The 20276-nt window shown below is 42.6% G+C and overlaps 1 protein-coding gene across 2 annotated transcripts in view; it reads right to left on the bottom strand.

Annotated features, from left to right (window-relative positions):
• LOC125019646 (growth factor receptor-bound protein 10-like) overlaps nucleotides 1-19141 on the bottom strand; it is a 44279-nt gene extending 25138 nt beyond the window's left edge. The window contains exons 1-5 of one of the 2 annotated variants that reach the window (XM_047604549.1): nucleotides 18799-19141; nucleotides 16287-16391; nucleotides 9327-9420; nucleotides 2699-2957; nucleotides 1939-2062 (exon numbers count right to left, since the gene is read on the bottom strand). In XM_047604549.1, coding sequence (XP_047460505.1) covers nucleotides 1939-2062; nucleotides 2699-2957; nucleotides 9327-9420; nucleotides 16287-16337 — 528 coding nt within the window. In that variant the 5' untranslated portion in view covers nucleotides 16338-16391; nucleotides 18799-19141. Of the gene's footprint in view, nucleotides 1-1938; nucleotides 2063-2698; nucleotides 2958-9326; nucleotides 9421-13549; nucleotides 13692-16286; nucleotides 16392-18798 lie in introns of those variants that run through there. The other variant, XM_047604551.1, reaches the window with a different exon arrangement.
• Nucleotides 19142-20276: the final 1135 nt, after the last annotated feature.

Genomic DNA, 20276 nt, shown 5'->3' with positions numbered 1-20276 from the left:
CAAGAGATAATAAAGGAGCACTGAGCGTGCAACCATGGCGATGAAATTATTCCAGCGCGCACGTAATGCATTGATGTGTGTGCATCAATATATATTAATCACCACTAACTACAATTTTATGTTTCTTTATATGAGTACTTTTCATTTCCCATGATCCCCATCACCTCCAGCCACGCATTTATCAGTCTCCCAGCCACCTCCTCCTGCTTCTTCTGCCAAAATGCTTTTCTCTTTCCCTGACAATGATAAACATGGTGGAATGTTGGAGGTGATTTTTCCACATGGCTTTTATGCGTTCTAGCTTTATCGCCGTTCACCCTGGAAAAATACTACCACCTTCCTGTTTTTGTGCCTTTTAGCAATGTTGATGAATGTCCTGTCTGCTCCAAACTAGCTGCACGCCATGAAAATGTAACTAAAGGAGAAGCAGAAGGCTGCCGGGCCACAAAACCAGAAACTGCAATTAAAACTGTAAATACACTGTTCTTAATAACATCAAAATACAAATCAACCTCCCCCATACACACACACACACACCACCACCACCTCCATACGCATACATGCACAGTTAAATGAACTAAAACTGCAGACAAAATAAAGATGGCTTGGGAAAGAGGCATTAGGCAACATTTCGTCAGCTCTCAACCACACACAAAAGATACTTTGTATAAACTGCAAACTTGCTCTCTGACTCTAAACCTTGTGAGATGATGTCAACAAAATGCTAAACTAATGCCTTACCACATGTCTTGGTGTGTGTGTGAACTGAATAAAGCCACCTGTGTGTGTGTGTGTGTGTGTGTGCGTGCAAGTGCACGTGTGCGTGCGTGGATGTGACTTGGGCATCTAAAATAACTTTTATTGTTCAGGGTGGGCATCCTGAAAACATCTTTGAGGAGGATGGAACATTCCTGGGACAGGAGGCTCTACAGGGGGAAGGAAGGGCAAGGCTGTGACACACACACACACACACATAGTGACGCTAAGAGCCAGGGTCGAAGCGTGTGAACCGGAAATGGGCGCCTGTCCTGCCAGAGCCGGCAGACGGATTCAAAAGGTTCAGAGAGATCCGACTTGCAGACGTTCCCAGCCGTATTCCCGGGTCTGGCACGGGAAGTCTGCGCTCCGTCTGCAGCATCCTGGAGACACTGCTCACCTCCTTCCCCAGCAAAACATGTCACATGTCAGATGGTTCCACAATAACACACACGCACACACACAAGGCCAGATAACCCAGGGTGAGCTGTTGTGTAATGGAAGGAAAGGCTGTACGCAGCCAAAGTCAACACATGCTGCTCTAAACTGGACACAACAAACCAGTCAGCTGGGTTTAAAACACATACTCATATGCAGTATAAACACACGCGCTCTCTATTGTCATTGTTAACCATTACAACAAAATCTATCTCAACCACAGTGATAGTGACTGACAACAACTGTATTAACTTATTTAACTTGGTTAAAGGAGCAGTGTGTCATATTTGAGGGAATAAGCTGCAAATGCAACAAAATATTTATGATTTTATTACTTTATATCCACCTGAAGACAAAATGTGTTGTGTTTTTATAATCTTATCTTTTCTAAGCTAATCTTGGAGCGGCATTTAAATATAGCACCCGCGCAGATACGCTTCCACGGAGCACGCCAGTTTTCGCCGCCCAGAACAGACATTCCAGACGCTAGGTCCGGAGAGGGACTATGGCGTTTTTGCTTGTAGATCATGGTTATGCTCACAAATAGATGCTGGTTGTAAAGCAGTTCAAATGTGCTAGAAAGTCAGTGAAGTTTTTTATTTATTTATTTTTGTCACTACAGCAGAAATAAAAAAATAGCCACTTTTGTCTGCAACCATCCCACGTTTAAACATGCCCCCGGCAGTCTGTTCAGTTTCAGTGAGTGTAGAGCAGGTGTAGGCGGGGATGTGTAGGCGTACTCACGTGGTTGTCTGAGGTCTGTATGGGGCTGAGAACCGGGGAACCTGCTGGACTGCAGAGCTCTGGGAAGGGGTTGGGGATGGCAGGCAGGGAGGCTGGACGCAGCTGCTGCTCTTCCTGCAGGCACCTGCAGAGGGAGACACACACATTCATGTGATGGCCTCAGCTCGCCAGTGAAACTCGCACAACACTGTACACACATGATTATGACTGGGTCTGAAAAGATATAGCACTATGGTATAAAAGTTCATTTGAACTTAAACTCTGGTTAAAACTCTGTGTGTTTCTAAGTCGAATTCTAAATCATGCTGTTTATTCACAAAGATCAGTAAAAGTTATTAAAAGGGTGAAAGTGTTCTATAAGTGACTATTGATACTATTATTGCTGGGACTGTTTCAACATTAATAATTTTATTGCATGCTGTACATAAAGTTTGTAAGTAAGGATATGAGGAAGAATCAGGAAGAATAGTGTGTAACATGATGACAAAACCTCAAGGGGGTGCCCCTAAACGAAAATAAATTTTCGAGCTAATTTTCATTTTATTGTGAAAGCTGCAGCAGTAATAGCAGCAGAGAGAAGAAAAGTTTGCCTGATGCACATAAACATACACACCTACGTACTGAGAGCGTACTTTCTTTAGCAATACTGTCTTATCTCTCAGGCATATTTCCATTTCTGCAAGCGCAGTACTTCCAGCTGTCTTTATCTTGAACATAAGCCAGTGAGATCAACATAGAGGGGTAGGTTATAAGTGTTTACCTGACAGCCTGGATGTGCATAGGCTGAGAGTGTTTCAGCCTTTCCCTGGAGGGGGAAGAGGAAGAGTGCAGGGGCGGGGTGTGACGGCGGTGCGCCTGGCTGTGTCCCAGGTAGGCAGTCTGCACGTGGTGGGGGTGGTGGTGAGGAGTGTGAGCGTGGCCATTGTTTAGGAGAAGTGCAGTGTCTGCCTGCGTGGAGTACACACTCTCCATGGAGGAGTTCATGTCATTCACCAGCTGCTCCAGGTCCACGTCGTCATCTGTGGATGGTGGGATGAGAGAAGGAAGGAACTGAGTGACAGTGAAAGTTGCAGGGGGAGCAAACATTGACAACCAGCTGATAATCATTAAAAATGATCCTTAATAAACCCCCTACAACTCTGCAAATGAGATTACCCCTAAGTGAATCAGTCTAGTTTAACTGAAGCAGCCAGTTCCAGTGATGAATAAAACAAAAACACATGAACAAGACAAATGGCAGAGTCAGTCATGTTTTCACTCATGAGTATTTGCAGTTGATTTAAAAGCTTGGTTCTGGAGATTTCTGTTTTCTCGTCACTGTCCCACAGGGGACTGTCCCATCTCCATTTCTGTCCACCCTCTACACTTCTGATTTCTGATATAGCTCTGGGTCCTGCCACCTACAGAAGTTCTCTGATGACTCTGCAGTGGTAGGGTGTATCAGAGATGGACAGGTGGTGGAGTACAGGACACTGATCGGCTTTGTGACTTCGTGGAGTGGTCCCAGGCAAACCATCTACTCCTGGACGTGGACAAGACCAAGGAGATGGTCACTGACTTCAGGAGGAAGAGGACACCAGTGGAGCCAATCACCATCCAGGGCCTGAAGGTAGAATTAGTGGACCAATACAAGTACCTGGGAGTCCACATAAACAACAGGCAGGACTGGAGGGACAACAGTGATGCTGTGTACAAGAAGGGCCTGAGTAAACTCTACTTTCTCAGGAAGCACTGGTCTTTCAATGTGTGCAGTGAGTTACTAGAGTCTTTCTACCAGTCTGTTGTAGCAAGTGCCCTGTACTTTGCTGTGGTTTGTTGGGGGAGTAGTACCAGCAAAAAAGACATCAATAGGATCACCAAATTGATCTGAAAGGCTGGAAATGTGATTGGTAGGAAGTTGGAGACAGGAGGACATTGGATAAACTGCTCTCCATCATGGACCATCCATCCCATCCACTACACCAAACATTAGAGGGACAGAGGAGCTCATTCTCCAGCAGACTGATTCAGTTCTGCTCTAAACGCTACAGAAATTCTTTTATTTCCTACTCTATCCACGGGTATAACAGCTCATCTTTTTGTAACAATTAACAACAATTAAGCTACTTTGACCAATTCCCTTGTGGATCCTTAAAGTCTAAGTTAAACAGGCAGGGTGTAACAACTAAATCCATAATTGGTGACCAGATATAATGTCGTACCACTAACATGCTTCATGCTTCAACACATGCTGTATTCGATGGCACCTTTAGAGAGAGAGAGAGAGAGAGAGAGAGAGAGACTTGTTGTGGAGTTTCGCCTCTTTGGCTTGGATTTCCTCCAGTAGAATACCAGCTCACTGGCGTGTCATTACAGTATGTGAGACCTGTCATTCAAAGGGGTGATATATCTATCAGGCAGTGAAGTTTAGACAGTCACCTGCAGACCAAACGATCAACCAAAACCAGACCAGTGAGAAGGAGCCTCTAAGGTTGCTCATGCAGGTCAGTTGATAAGGCTTATCTCTTAACTTGAACCATTATTGATTAACTAACTGTGACCTACTGTGAGCTGCCCTGTGTGCTTTAATGATCTGTTGTAGGTTAGCTTCATTTTGATGTGGAATCAGCAGATTTCTTGAAGTGGTTAATGCTGCAAAAATCAGAAGCCTGTCTGGAACAAATGGAGATAAACACAGCAGTGTTTCCCCTGGCATTATAGTAAAGGGATATCTCCCCTGCCCCTTTGAAGTTGAAGTTCATTTTATTTTTCTATAGAGCGACAAAATATAGCATCACACTAACCCCTGCCCTCTCACCCCAGTGAAGCTGTAAACTAAACTTCTAACAAGCAAAAGGGCATTGCTAGCTTATGGGGAAAGTGTGATCACTCTCAACAGAAATCTCTTTAATAAGGCCAGTTTTGGCATAGAACAAACTCTGTTAAATGTCCTCTCAAGTGCGGCCTCAGTGTGTTTCTTGTATGTGTGTCTAAAGGTCTTTGGCCCTCTGTTAGTCCCACCCCAACACCACACACAGAATTCCTGACATTCCTGCAGGAAGAAATTACAGCACTCTGGGAACGTTAACCAGCCTGCTCATGGCACATGGTGGCCAAACGATCAGGACAAAGTAGTTCACCCAAACACACCCCCACACATGCTAGTAATACCTGGACCACAAGGGCAAGGATAGAACACTGAGTACAACATGCAGTGTTGATGAGCATGTGCATGTAATTACAGAGGAGATTTAAAAGAAAAGGCGTTGCATTGTGCTGTATGCGCACACACACGCACACACACGCACACACACGCACACACACGCGCACACACACACACACACACACACACACACACAGAACATAGACACAGAGTGAAAATGAAGCCACTGCAGCAAAAAAAAAAAAAAAAAAAAAAACAGCAGGAGCCACTCATATTGGGTCACAAGGAGGCATGCATGACACTCATGCACACACATATGTACACAAACAGAAAGAACAGTCTGGGACACATGTGGCGTTGGGGTTCACGAGTGGGACATGGGTTGGGCCAAAACGGAGGGGGGCCGGTTGTAAAAACACAAGAGAGCACATGAGGACAGTCAGACATTATATAAAGAGTCTGCTTTACCACACTGCTGCTGATTGTTTTGCTACCATAAAATGTTGAAATGTCTTCTGAAAAATAAGGTTGATACGATTGCAGATGGACAACGACACTTATGGAAAATATAAATCCATTATTTTCTCCCAGGTTTGTGCCTTATACTTGTTACAAAATGATAAATGATAAAAAAAAAAAAAAAATTTAAAAAACATGACCAACAAGGTCTTTGTAGCCATTTAAGCAGCACGAGTCGGTATATAGCACTGTCAGTTGGTTGTTCCACCACTTGTTCCAGATTATCAGACGGATTTCCATAAAACTTTGTCAAAGTTCAACATTGATCTCTTACTTTCCAACTTAGTTGTGTTTGTGCTGGTAGCAAATATTAGCATGCTAAATGTTAAACTCAGATTATACCTGGCAAATATCAGCATGTCAGCAGTGTGAGGATTCTTTAAGTCCCCTCACAGGGCTGATAGCTTGTCAACCCTGAGATGCATTTAATTCAATATGCCATTCAGTGCCCCACTGAAGGGGATCTTTATTGGCTGGATGCTGCTTGGGTTAGGATGGCTCCATTACATTTACATTAATTATATCTGAAGTCAAAAATGTAGAGAAGTATCACATCATGATATTTTTAGTTGTTGTATTTTATAAAGCTGTCAAGCTGGCTAGCAGCAAGACCAAAATCTTTGCACTTACGATGACTAACAGCATCTGAAATCTTCGTGTTAGCATGGAAAAGAAGACAATGAGAATAATAGGTTTGCAATCTGAAAGAAATCTGTACTATTTCCACAATGTATTATGAAGTGTGCATTAGAAAACAAATGCTCACTTGCGGTCATTTTGTCTTTTTCAAAAAATGAATGATGCACCTAATTGCAAACAGAAACATTCATTAATTTCCTGTAACTTCTTGTCCTCTAGAGTGAGGCATCAGTGCTAACCACCAAAGCCACTACTGTGGCACCACACAAACAAAAACACCTAATCAGAATATTGACATAGCGAACATTTAACTCCAGTGACAGATGAGTTGTTTCAGCTTCTAGAGAAGACAAAGTGTCTCTCTTGTATGCATGGCGCCTATCATTGTGATTTGGTCCTTGCTTCATTAAATTGCGTTTCTATGTCTTAGTCTCTGGAGACTTGCGGCACCACCGTGTCATTTAGGCTGCTGGATTTTTACATTAAACTTTATCCCAGTGCTGCTTTGAGGGAACAGTGATGGTATTAGCACTGGTAAAGTATCGTTCGTCTCCCTTCTCCTGCGGTCAGCTTGGCCCACAGCTGGTTTCATGCAGGAAAAGTAGGGGGACATATAGTATGAAAATGTATGCTCCTTCTCTTCTACTAATTAGGACTTGGAATGCAGATGACTTGCTGCAGCAGCCTGGCAAGCATCTGACGACCATGCAACCGTGGTCAGCTCATTCCTGTAAGATCCCAGAATACTCTGAATGAGTGCACTCTGTCCCTGGCCACGACAACCTGCAATCATCGATCTCTGACGGCAGACTAGAGGTCAGTAAAGAGGGACGGCGTTTCAGGCTTTCAAGGGCAAAGTGCAACTGAGTTTCTCTATATGCTTTAGAACTATAAATGGGAGCTCATACAGAACACATTTGTTACTGTTGTTTTATATGTTATATATGTTATACACCATCAGGCATAACATTACCACCACCTTTTGCCTCCAAAGCAGTTGTGACTCATCAGAGAATGGACATGGGCCTTCTGGGGGTACTCTGTGGAGTTTGGAAACAGAATGTTGTTAGTGGGGGCTTTGCATCCTATGGGTTGAGGGGAGGGGCCTCTGTGGATCATCCCACAGATACTTGATCAGTTTGAGATCTAGTGAATTTGGAGGCCAGGTCAACACCCTGTGCTGTTCTTCATGTTTCTGTTTTGAGTTGTTCCCAAACTGTTTTTGTGTATGTGTATGTGTCATCCTGCTGGAGATGGCTGCTGAGGGTGGGGTGGGGATACCTGGTCTGGTGTAGGTGGGTGCTACATGTCTAAGTAAAATCCACATTAATCCCAGGTCCAAAAGTTTCCCAGTAGAACACTGAATTGTCATAAGATGATCAGTGGTCTTTACTTCTCCTGTCAGTGGTTTTAATGTGTCTGATTGTCAATGAAGTGAAAGTGAAACTGTTGAGCTTCAACACTTACGTTGCTTAAATGTGATTGTGTAAAGCGAATGAGTAATGCTTTTCATTCCTTACAATCATTACAGGTCATACAGCCTTTAAGCCTCTAGCTATCAGTGAACAGTAGACATACTCCTGAAGAACTCGGGAAGAGAATGCACAGTTGAAATAGGAGACAATCAAGAACAAAACATTAAATCTGTAATGGTGTTCTGGACGACTTTCACGCCGACGGCACTGTGGCACGCATCAAGACAAGTCATCAGATTATCAAGAAGACAGGTCTAGTATAAATGAAGGGCAAGTAACCTGAGCCAGCCATGATCTAAATATACAACACATCCATCACTGAGGCTGATGTAGGCTTTCTCTGCCGTGCAAAGCCAGAATGAAACCACAGCTGAGCGACTTTGACTCCTGTCTTTTCACTGAAGTCAACTTTTCTCTTCCAAAACAAATCATCAGGAAACCTAAGCTTGTGGTCTGTGATGGATGGGCTACAATAAAACCCAAAACAGTGCATCATGAAATTGCTCAGATAATCTTTTAGCATAAGACGAAATCTTCTAATCCTTTTACAAATGAATCTCATGTTATGGTGCATGGTGAGAGAACTGACTCAAGTCTATAGTAATGTTGATAGTGTGGTTTAGTTCAGTTGAGTTTATGGGTCATTTATGATGAAGCATTGTAATCAACTTTGCCACTTCCCCTGAGCCTGACTCATCACCTAGTACTTTTCCATATCCCCCAATTAGGTTTACAACCACCACAAAGTAGATATTAAATAGCAGGAAACAAGTTATTTTTGCATGCAGATGAAGATAGCAATACGAGGTAAAAGGTTTTTCCACACAAGACATTAAATTAGAAGTGATCATTTTGTTTTTTTCAATAAAGTTTAAATTGTGGGAACAAGAAAATACTTGACACTACCAAACAAAATCATTTCACATGCACTGTGTGATTGTAACAAACCTAAACAATCTGCACCTCTGCCTAACAGAACTATGGCCTACTTACTATAAACTCCCCTCTGCCCAGCATTGGTTGACCTACAGGCCTATATAAACACCCCATCCGCTATCCCCATTCATATGAGGCCATATTTACAATACTCTCACACAAGCATGACAACCACACAGCAGAGCAGACAATCCAATAAACCACCAAGGAGAGGGTAAAAAAAGGATTCCCAAGATTTTCCACAACGGCTGAAGGGATTTCTGCGAATATATTGGGAAGACTAATGTTGGAGCCCAGGGAGGGGTTGGGAAAAGTGCTGAGCAGAGCTTAAAGGAGAGGGAGTTTAACACTTGTCAATAACCTCTCCATCTGGAGAGCAGCCTGCAGGGATGGAGGAATACAATGTCCCAGATGGAGCTGAACACAGAGAAGGAGAGGTAAAGATTTCTAACAAGACAGGAGGAGTGTTAAAAAGGTTTTGGTTGTGAAGGGAACCCATGAGGAAAGGCATGAAGAGAGAAATTATGCATGAAATACGGATGGAACTGTTTCACTGATCTTTCACAGCATGCTGAGTACATACAGCCATCAATGGTTCATTAGTATATTTCATACGATCTGATTTCAAATTTTTGAATAAATTTGTCATATGGATATTGAAAAAAGAGCACAGTTACCATGGTGATGTTGCGAATTCTGATTGGCTGAGCGCTGAAAGCCAGGAACAATCAGTTCTTCAGGTCTGCGAGAGGAAGTATGGTCCATCCTTTCCTGTTAAAAGGAAAGAAAAAAAAAGTTTTTCTAAGAAGCAAAGATAATGATGTAAAAACAATGGAGACTACCATTTTCATGCATGGTCAGACAAAGGGTGGGTTTATACATCTGCTTTTGAGTAACATCAACTCATATGTCACAGACCAGTGACACTTTGGCCGTGAGGTAATGACTTTGCGACCCATCTGACCTTTCCCTCTGACTCTCTCTAGGGTCACTCCCTGTGTTTCTCATGTGCACACTTATTGTTTTTAAATTTTCACATGTGAAACTCACATGATGTAATGATTGGAGCATCTAACAAAAAGGAAGCAAATCAATCACTTTCAGCACAAAAACACACCATCCCTGGCACATGTATACAATCCCACACGTCTGGAGATAGACGCACACAGTGCCAAGTTCCTCACACGTTGTCTAATTTGAAGCAGCCTCGAGGCAAGAAAGCTGCAGTGGAGAAAGGGAGGGAAAAAAGCCAAACAAATTTCAATGTTCACTTTTCCAGGAAAAAGAAGAACGCGGAAGCATTGCTTCCAGGAACTGCTCGTGGCCAGAGGTCCTGTTGTGATTGTATGCACATACGCACACACTCACAGCTCCCTTCGGTGCTTCGAAAACATCCATAAATGCCCAGAGTAAGATTTATAGCTCTGAGAAGCAGCAGCCAAAAGCTTTCCAAGGAAGGCAACTTGGCAGCAGGGCCAGTGGGCTGACAGAGAAAGTCTGAAGGCTTCAGCTTGGGCTGCTTAGCACAGCTCAGCTAGTTAAATGACTTTACCTTGGTACATAGCCTGCCTTGCTTCTTATGTGAAAACTACGCATGCCCATGTGCAAATAACAGCAGAAATCTACAAATCCACAAGACCCCAAAACTTGTAGAATTAATCATTTGCTAACATTTACGTACTGTATTTTCTGCAATATCAGACAGGAGTCCAGTATGTGAGGCTATGTACTAGTGAACAAACCACCATGGCTCCAACAACCAGCAAAACTTTGAATCATGTGAAGAACACCTGGCAGCTACAGACATGATTGAAATGTAGTCGGGATATGTCTGTGAAGGTTCTCAGTCATCCAGGTGATGGTATATCCAAAAAAAAAAGCAACTGGACTTGACTGAGTTTTTTGAGAAGACGTTTCTCCACTCACCTGAGTAGCTTCTTCAGTTCTAAGGGCCTGGTGGGAAAATTGAGGTTTAAATAGGAAAGCTGTACTCTGTGAGTATAACCCATCAGAAACTTACTTGACAAGAAATTGGTGGAATTCATTTCCACAGACAGCTAGATGTTTACCTGTCATTGAGGGTGGGAACTGTTTGTCCCTGTCCTCTTTCCTTGTGAAATGTGCTCTAACAAGCTATTGTCAGTCAGAGGCTCCAGTTTCCAGGTGTGAATAGAGTTGAAACTTCTTGAGGACAGAAGTTAAGACTGTATTGTAAATTGGTGGCAGATTATACTCGGATGAGTGACAAAACGTCTTCTCAAAAAACAGGATAGACCATAGGTGCACACTTGCATGCTTACCTATGGGCAATTTAGAATAAGCAGTTAACGTAACAAGCATGTCTTTTTATTGTGGGAGGAAGCCAGAGCACCTACACAAAATCCTGTCAGGCAATGGTGGCGTACATGAAAACTCTGCACAGCAAGAAGGTTTTTGGGTAGGTTGGAACCCAAGACCTTCTTGTTGGTGCTAACCACTGCATCACTGCACTGCCCAGCAACATGTGTTAATTTGATTGGTCACCTTTATCAAGACACATCTTGATCATCCTGTTTTTAGAACTGATCTAGGGTTGCCTTTTGCCAGGCACAGGCTCTGTGTGAAGGCTGGGGTGGAACTGTGACCTATATCTACTTACAGTTATCAGAAGCAGTAGTGTAAATATACAGTAAACACAGGAAAATTACTCTGCCCTGCACAGCTCTTTAATAGTAATAGAACTACTGTTGTCACTGACCATTTCTTTGCATTCACTATGAAACTGTCATGTGATATCATCAGCTATATCTTGTACTTGTATCATGATTAGATTCTATATGCAAGCTTTAGTCCGATGTATGTAATAAACAGATCTATGTTTCTGTGTATCACATTTCTCAGGCTGTTCTCTCCTCTCTGTTTCTACCTGGCTGGCCTTAGTCAGATTGGTCCCTCCATAAAAGGGAGTTTTTCTTGCCACAGTTGCCTTAGGACTTGTTCTGGGGGTTTCAGACCAGGACAGCGTCTTGACATAATTTGTATTGTTATTGACGCTGTATGAATAAAATTGAATTGAAAAAGTTTAATTTAATACATCGTTGGCGTAGACAATGTGCACAGTGTGATCTCTCAAGTGATTAAGTTAAAAAGCTGTACTGTTTCTTAAAAGTAAGCACTGGTTTGTTTCTTAAAAGCCATTTTCAAGAATAGGGTTACACTTCATAGGTACATTTTTTTCAACCCTCATAAACAATTACCCAGTTTTAACATAATACCTGTCTAGAGAGACTTGTCTCACTTGACAAATCTCACAAACCTGCACAACATATCAGTCCTGAGAGCACTGTCAGGCCTGAAAGCTGATTGGAATTATAAAGTACAACAAAAGAGAGGAGGTGCACGCAAGCAAAGCCATATGCAAGACGTACCAAGTAAAATATTGTGGAAACACCACAAATCCCTGGAAACAATGACAATATTAGTTTCGAGCGCAAGTGAAATTGTTTAAAAACCAAAATATCTTTTTACTTCTTGAGTGGATCTAGCAAGGGAGATGGGCATTAATGTGGTATGTGGTCTAAACTGGATATGGTTTGCAATAGTACCTGTTTTTAAAGTTGAGCAAGGCGGACAGTCTACAGATGTGCTAGCACATTGGGAACAGAGGTGTATTAAGCTCCAACATGTTTACTAGGAAAACGCTCATGTTATATTTACCATCCTAGTCTAGTCTGTTGTGCTACATCTGCTGTTTAGTCCTAATCACAAGCGAGCACACAATATTAATGGAATGTCATTAGCTTTCAGACTAGGCATCGGTCTTTGGAAACCATGACTACATATGAACAAGCTACATATTTTGACCTGATATTGGTGCTAGATGCACATTACACTTCACTAGAAGGAGTGGCATGGACACATTTTATTGGATCCATTTTATAGCTGAGACGGTTCATCAAATGTAAAAACGTTGCTGGTGGCGAGAAAGTTCAGGTGACCACAAAAATCTGCAGACTTCATCCACTGAGGGATAAAAATACTGTATATTAAAGCAATCAATAGCTGTTGAGCTATTTCAGTTTGAGACAAAATGGTGGAGCAGCTGATAAATACTGCAATCCATACAGCCAAGCCATCAATATGGCTAAATGCTACTGGAATCTGAGTAACATCAAATTATAGGTTGCTTTATGTGATGGTTAATGAAACTATGCGAAGCCACTCTATTCGGAGACTACTGGTCTACTGGTGGGGTGGTTTTATATCTTTGGCAAAATATACTGACTCAGACTTATTAAAGTTTTTGCATTGACTAATTTTGGTGGATTAACAAACGGATGGCATGAAAAAGGATGGTTGGGAGGCAGTGCAATAGTGGTGATGTCATTTCTGACAGCTCATACTCTTCCACCAGAGTACACTTTGCTTTGATTGCGGTAATCTCCAGAATTCATCTGCTCCAAAAATAAGTGTGAAGAAAATTGGAGAGTGATCCCTTGTAGTTTTCTTGGATTTGAGGAGAGTTATTTCTGTCATTGCTGTTGGAGTCAGCAGAAGTTGTAGAGGAAATCTTTAGCCATGAGTTTCGAACAGCTTGACATATTGGGGTTGCTCTTCGACAGACAGCCTGTAACTACTCTTGACATGTCTTTCATTATTAGCAAACTTCTCTCCTTTCATTCTTTAGCCCGCGGCGTAATATAGGAATTTCAACATACATTCTCTGCGAGCACTAAAGGCTAGGTTTCCTCGAAAGCACAAATATGGCTCAGCATGGCCAGTGCCACCGCTGTAGTCAATAGCCTCTGACCTGAAAATACTGACACCTCAAGCTCTCTTCACTACTGAGCTTTGATTCTGCGGACTGTGGTTTCGCTGAACTCTGCAGTGTTTGAATGCCCACTTACAGATGGATACTCACAAATAAGGAGAAGGACGGACTGGGAGAAGGAAGGCAAGAGTTGTTGCAGGCTGCTTCATCCCAGACATCTCTGGCACAGGTCCAAAGTTTTCAATAAGATAGACGGACACGCTTGCACACACACACATGCACGCACACACAAGGACACACACACACACACACTCTGTGGGCAGTAACAATATAGATAAGGAGCAAATGAGACCCTTTTTCAGTGTACTTACGTAACATTATACATAACGTTGGGCATGTTTGGGAATCTGGGCATCATTCCAGACCTGTCTCCAAAGTGTGTGTGTTTGTGTGTGCCATGTGTCATGTCAACTGGAAAGCTTTGCATAAGAAACATGCACACGCTGCAATGCTGTAACCCACTTCCCTCCATCGAACTATTAAACAGTTTTTTCTCCGCTAGATGTTGGATGGAGGAATGTTGTTTTCTATGGGGATTCAATTCACCATTCACTGCAGTCTTACTGGTGCAAAACCCTTTCCTGGAAGCTATCACGAACCAATCCAACTTAATGTCAGATCAACAGGGGTTCAGCAGTCCCACGGTTTGGGTTAGCAGGGAGCTGCATTTTTGTACCTCCGCTAAGAGGAATAAGGCAGCTGAGACTACGTCATCTCCGTCGTCCCACTGGTCCCAGTAACACGTCACACCATTAATCCCATGCTTTCAGGCCTGTCACACAACAAAGTCCGCAGCTTGTTATTGTTGTTTGTTTAGAGCTCTATTTATAGACCTCCACTATGCTCTTTAGCCAAATTCTTTAGGTTGCTGGAAGGTTGGAGTGGAGAAAATCCAAGCTGAGAAACAAAGGGCTCATTCTGCAGACACTGGATAGTGAAAGTGAGTCTGTTGTGTTGCAGACACAGTAGGCTGGGAGTCATTTGCTGTGAAGCAAGTGCACTCACAGAGCCACTGTCCTCATGTTGATGCACAGACAGAAGTTGGAATAACTGTGCTCTAACTATAGTCTCTCTGTGGCACAAAAATCCAAAGGTAAACCATTCATCATTCACAATCATTTTAATTTACAAGTTTCAACTTGTTGGCTTCAGTTTCCTTACTCTATTTTTTGACATCTTTGATTAAAGCTCTGTTTCAATCTACTAAAACCCAGGAGCATTTAACATACAAAAAAACACACATAAAATAGAGTTAATATTGTAAATGTGGTCCCCAGGGGACAAGGTAACTCCAGATGAATAAGTACATAGCTCAATTTCTGCTAAATAAGAATAGATAGCGGTTTGCTAATGGGTTTAACGTAGCTGTGCCTGCATGATAACATTTTATTCACCAATCTCACAGCCCAGTTGTGACTAAAACTTGAACAATTCCAGTGAAGAACTTAACAAATCAAGTACACAGCAGTATGCTAACTTTGTTCAAAGGTGCTCACAGTCAATATGAAAATGGACATTTACAGTCTGAGGAGATGCATGTCAGGATGTCAGGCTACGGAGTTAGGGTCTGCGTAGGGTGTGTGTATGGTCTGGGGTTGGTTGTGAGTTGAACCTGTATTTTTACGGCTATGACCAGAGTCGGCGCCAGAGCAGATCTAATGGAGGGGCATTGGGTCATCAGTGGGGGGCACTGCTGTTGATTGTTATTGTTAATTATTAGCAAATTTCGTTTTTTGTTGTTAAAAACATGCCAACAGCAGCAGCACATCATCATTACCATAATGGCAGTTTTCATTCCCCAGAAAGCGTAACTTCCCAGCGTTCAGCCCTCTTTATGTGCATTACGGTAATTCATATACCGCAAGCCTTTTTTTTATGTGCAAGGGGATGTTTAGCTTTTTAAAGGTTAGGTATGCGGCGCACAAAGTGTAACCGTGACGTTACCACATAAGCACGATGTATAAAGTAAGCGACCATCCTCCATCACAGCAACAATGGCACCGGCCAAGGTTCCACGTTAGAGTGCGCCCTACGTGGCAGCCCTATGCACACAGTTTACGCAGTCACATATGAAGACGATAATAACAGGCAGAAAGGGGTGGGGTAAACTTTCGCCTTCTCTTTACTCCAGTGATGATGGGGGATCACTCACACTGACACACAGTGGAGGCTAAGCGCAAATAAATGCAGTTTACCTTCCTCTGACATGTCAGAAATAGTTTATCCACCTCTCAACAATTTGTGCACCTCCAGAATCCCATTAAGAAAGCATTCATCATCAGATTGTTGCTCTGTGTGCTTTGTTGGCAGTTGTCCGGAGCTAGCATTATCAGAAGGACCAGCTGGGATCTCAGAGACCATGGCTGTATTCTTTCGATTCCAACCACTTGAAATGGATTCAACGCACTGTAGCTCATAGTTACGTTTAGAAAGCAAAATCAAATGTAACAATTTTACTCAGTGACCAATGAGCATTGACCAACCCTAGTAGCCTAACCTACCATGCATGCACAACCCCGTTGTCCCGTTTTTTATTTATTTTAAGTTCAATTTTTTTTATTTTAAGTTATTTATTTAAGTTATTTAAATAAAAGAATAACTGAAAAGATATTTTTTTTGGCCACGCCATCTCCTGCGGTGGAGAGGAGGCATCGATGGCCGCAAGGGGGGGGCACAGCTCTCGCATGCCCATAGTGCAAACACTGGCTAAGACAAGTCAAAATGTCCAAAGTGAAAAGGTCTGAGGGCCTAAATGAGCTTGACTAATTTGTTACCAGAAACCGCTAACAATCACACAGGCTGTGCACATGACACATGAAATATTTACCTGGTAGTTCGAGTGACGCAAGAAGTAGTCAGGGCACCCTGCTAAGGCCATGATGCTTCCGCAGTGTTTCTCTGCAGCGAATGAGCCCTTGATCTCACCAGCACCCTGCACATAAAGGAGGGATACAAAACTGAAAAAAAGATCACTAAACTGAGTGGATAAAGATTACAGAAAAAACACAAATGACAAAAGTGAACTCAATCACTGACGAAAAAATGGAATTTGGAATGAACAAAACGTCAAAGTGTAGGGCTTTGAGTAAAACTTTATGAAACCACTTTGTAAAACAGATATCTAGATGTTTTGTCTACATTTAAAGAAATCCTACACCCCGTTCTTGCCTAAAAGAAAAAGAAGGCTGCATGTGCGAATGAATGTGCACGCATGGATGAACACACTAAATCCAGTGTAAACACAGCCATTGTGTACGACACACACACAAGTCAGTCCCTAAACAAAGCCTGGGGCTTAAGACTAAATAAGAAACCCTCTCCAAGCTAGCAACACATGACCACTTGAAATAGGAGTCGCCTATTTCGACGGCATTATCTGCTGTGAGTAAGCAGTGCGATGTGGAGCGTAAATATCCATTTCCAGCTGTTCTGCCTTTGGTTTTACGTTAATTCTTCTGCATAAAAGAGGGCTAAAAATCCAAAATTTGCTGGCTTGCTGTCACACCCTGACTCTCATTCCAGTCAGGCAAATATGAAGATAAATTGGCTCCTCGACCGAGCATAGTGTCATTTTGGAATCTGATTTCTGTCTCAGCTTGTTTCATTGTTTTGGCCGTCCTATCCTCGCCTGTTGGTGGAAATCCCAGATAGCCATCAAAATTAAATCGAGGGTTCCCTTCAACAACTCCTGCTCATCTGCTCTTCGAGTTTTAACAAAAGCTACATTCACTTTTTAGAGATGTTCTCATGCTAACCTGGATATTTCTCAGAGTTTAGGAAAAATATCTGCACTCCTCACATTAAGCGATGACTACTAATAGGTCTCAGGGAGCTGCTGCAACTGATACTGCTTCAGTATCACCAAAGTGAATCTATACTGAACTGTGCATCGCTCTCACTAAATAGCTCCTCTCCACGTTTTGCTCACAGCATGTCTCCATTGTACAGGTCATTATATAACAGATATCAGATGGTTCAAACAATATCTCTTCCTCTTCCTCCTCCTGCTCCTCCTCCTCTCTTCTCCCTCTCTTTTCACCCCAGTAATTACTGTTTCCACTGGGGCTCTGCTATCTTTAGGTCGCTCTGCTGACAGAGAATGCGTGTCTAAATGTGTGTGCACAGTTGGGACACACATTGAAAAGACACCCTCTCCTCCACTGCTGATAATTGCAAGCCCCCCCCCCCCCCCCCCCCCCCCACACGCACCCCTCTTTCTTTTTTTTTTTTTTTTTTTTACTGCACCCGGTTTTGTATCTCACGTGTTCTTGCATTGGCTGTTCACACCAATCAAAGTGCTGGCCAAAAGGGCAGGCGCTGCTGATTGTACGTGCAGCTAATAAGCCTGAAAGCAAAGCCAAAGCTCCGAGTGCTTGACATTTGCTGACATTTCTGGTTCCTCCTGCAGAGAAAGGGAATAATTCACCTTTACTGGTCATATGGGGAGATCTAGAGAATTAAATGGGGCAGGGAGGAACTTAATAATGCCACACGCGTGAGTGAGTGTTTGTGGGTGTAGCACACCCACACCTGCCTCTTTCAAAGTACAAATGCACTCTGCATTTTGGTTTTCTGTGATGATGAAACCAAGCTCGCAACACACAGTGGGAAAAGTCGGCCAGTTGGAGCCTCTACACTCCTTAATGCTACCCGATCCTACACAGACCTGAAGTCTTCTTTATGCACCAGGAAGGAAGAAAGAGGTTTAGCTACCCACATTAAGTCTAATGGAGTTTTATGACAGACCATCAACACACACACACACTCAAACAGTATATCTTTCTTGATGCAGAAGCTCCTTAATATGCTGAGGGTTCGGATAACTCCCTTTCCGATGATTCAAAGCAGGGATTAGTGAAAGAGGCATACTTTGCAGTGAGGAGATGAAAGAGTCAGTGTAGTGCTGCAGCTTTTTAACACTGGTGGAGCATCTACACTGACTGGTGTGTTGAAGGGTTATGTCAACTTCTGGCTTCAAAGACCTTAACCCCCTTCTCTTCCTCACCAGCACAGTTTAAGAAAATAAAGTAGAAGATAGAGTATATCATTTTCAAAATAAATTAGTCTTACACTTTTAAAGATGCATGCAAAGACTTTGAATTTCAAATCGAAGTTTAAAAATATGAGAAAAGATTCTTTTCTGAAACTTAATTATTTGGTAATTAAAAATAATAATATTAATAATAATAAAAATAAATAAATAAATAAAGCGTCTCTAAGGCTCTACGGATGCATGACCAGTGCGCGCGCACAAGTAGAAAGGTTGACAATGAGTTCAATAGTATGCAGACTTAGTAAGAGGGTTATTAAGTTCCCAAACAAGTAGACAAAGTGCTTACGGTAATGGAAGGGCAGGATGCAGCTCTAGATCGGGTTCAGGACGCACGACGGAGCAGCACCCGGCGCGCTTCGACTATGCTGGTCTGGATCACCACACAATCCGCTCCACTCTCGCACCCCCACCCAAAAAACACACTCTTGTCCACAGCTCTGTTGTCTTCACCTTGTCCCCCCGAAGTGCTTTCCTAGCACACGAACAAACACGCGCGCACACACACACACACACACACACACACACACACTCGCATATAAACGCACACTCACGCTCGCACACATCCACACACTCTGCATTCGCCGCTTTCACCCTGCACTTTTCGACCAGCTGACTCTTCTCGCCCCCCCCCACACACGCGCGCGCACACACACGCGCGCACATTCTTGCTCTCTCTGAAGGAAACTCCTCTCTAGCAGCCCCGCCCTGTTCACGACAGCACACTGCAAAAAATAGACCTTTCTTTTAACAATCACGCAAGTCAGTGTCCCCATCTGACATGTAGCAAAACAAGTCAAATCTGTGCAGTCATTTCAGTGAATTAAATACAAACTTTCTGAAGTTGTGACTGTGATTCCATTTGAGAGATTCTACGATTTAAAGCTCGAAATGACAGGGGATGTTGACAGTTTTTGCAGTGTGTCCAAGACCTGATTTTAACCCTCCAAGCAGAGGCCTCCACTCAGAGCTAAAATGACACAGTCATTAGTGTCAAACCATCCATCTGGTGTTATTACTGCAGGTTTACTGTGTGTACCTGCTATACAGCCTGCAGCATATGTCTTTTATGTCAAATCTTATCACACATTTACACAAGCAGACTAAAAATAAAACAAAAAACAAAAACGAAACTCAGTTCCTGTAGGCGCAATACAGCCATCCCATAACTAAGCATGAAAAGACTGCCATCTCATTATTTAGTAGCATACTCGCTGTAATGGGATTTGGTGAAATAATGTGTATTATTTTGGTATAGAATTCACTTCTAGGGACCACATGTACAAACACGTATTTACTTCAAGAAACCTTCCCCAGGAAAAATAATTACTTATTTCAATTGAAAAACATGAGTCAACTGAAAGCTATTCAAGTATTAATTTAATGCTTATTTTAAGTGACAACCTCTTGCATTAGATTGTAGGGTTTATTCCTCTTCGACACCCCCCATGGCAATATCTGGTAACTGCAGCTGTGTTTCAACCCCACTTCTTTCAGGGTGTTTCTCATCTCTCATCTCTTGTCCAAGGACTAATCCAATTTAAAGTACACACATGAACAAGTGCAGTCCAGATACCTGGATGTGCTCTTGCTCCACCAGTTTTATCGAAGACACAGTAGGTAACTTGTATGGACACGAGGTATCCCAGAATGCATTTTGTGGTCTGCATCAACTATGCTGCTGTTCCAAATAACCAAATAACTAAATGCTGATGCTGAGTTGTAACTTAGAAGTAGGTTCTAAGTTTATGTACTCGATATTGAGAG

This window comes from Mugil cephalus, chromosome 14 (genome assembly GCF_022458985.1).
Source record: "Mugil cephalus isolate CIBA_MC_2020 chromosome 14, CIBA_Mcephalus_1.1, whole genome shotgun sequence".
Taxonomy (NCBI): domain Eukaryota; kingdom Metazoa; phylum Chordata; class Actinopteri; order Mugiliformes; family Mugilidae; genus Mugil; species Mugil cephalus.
Note: the sequence above shows the minus strand (reverse complement) of the source record. Positions and strands in the feature narration are given on the sequence as shown.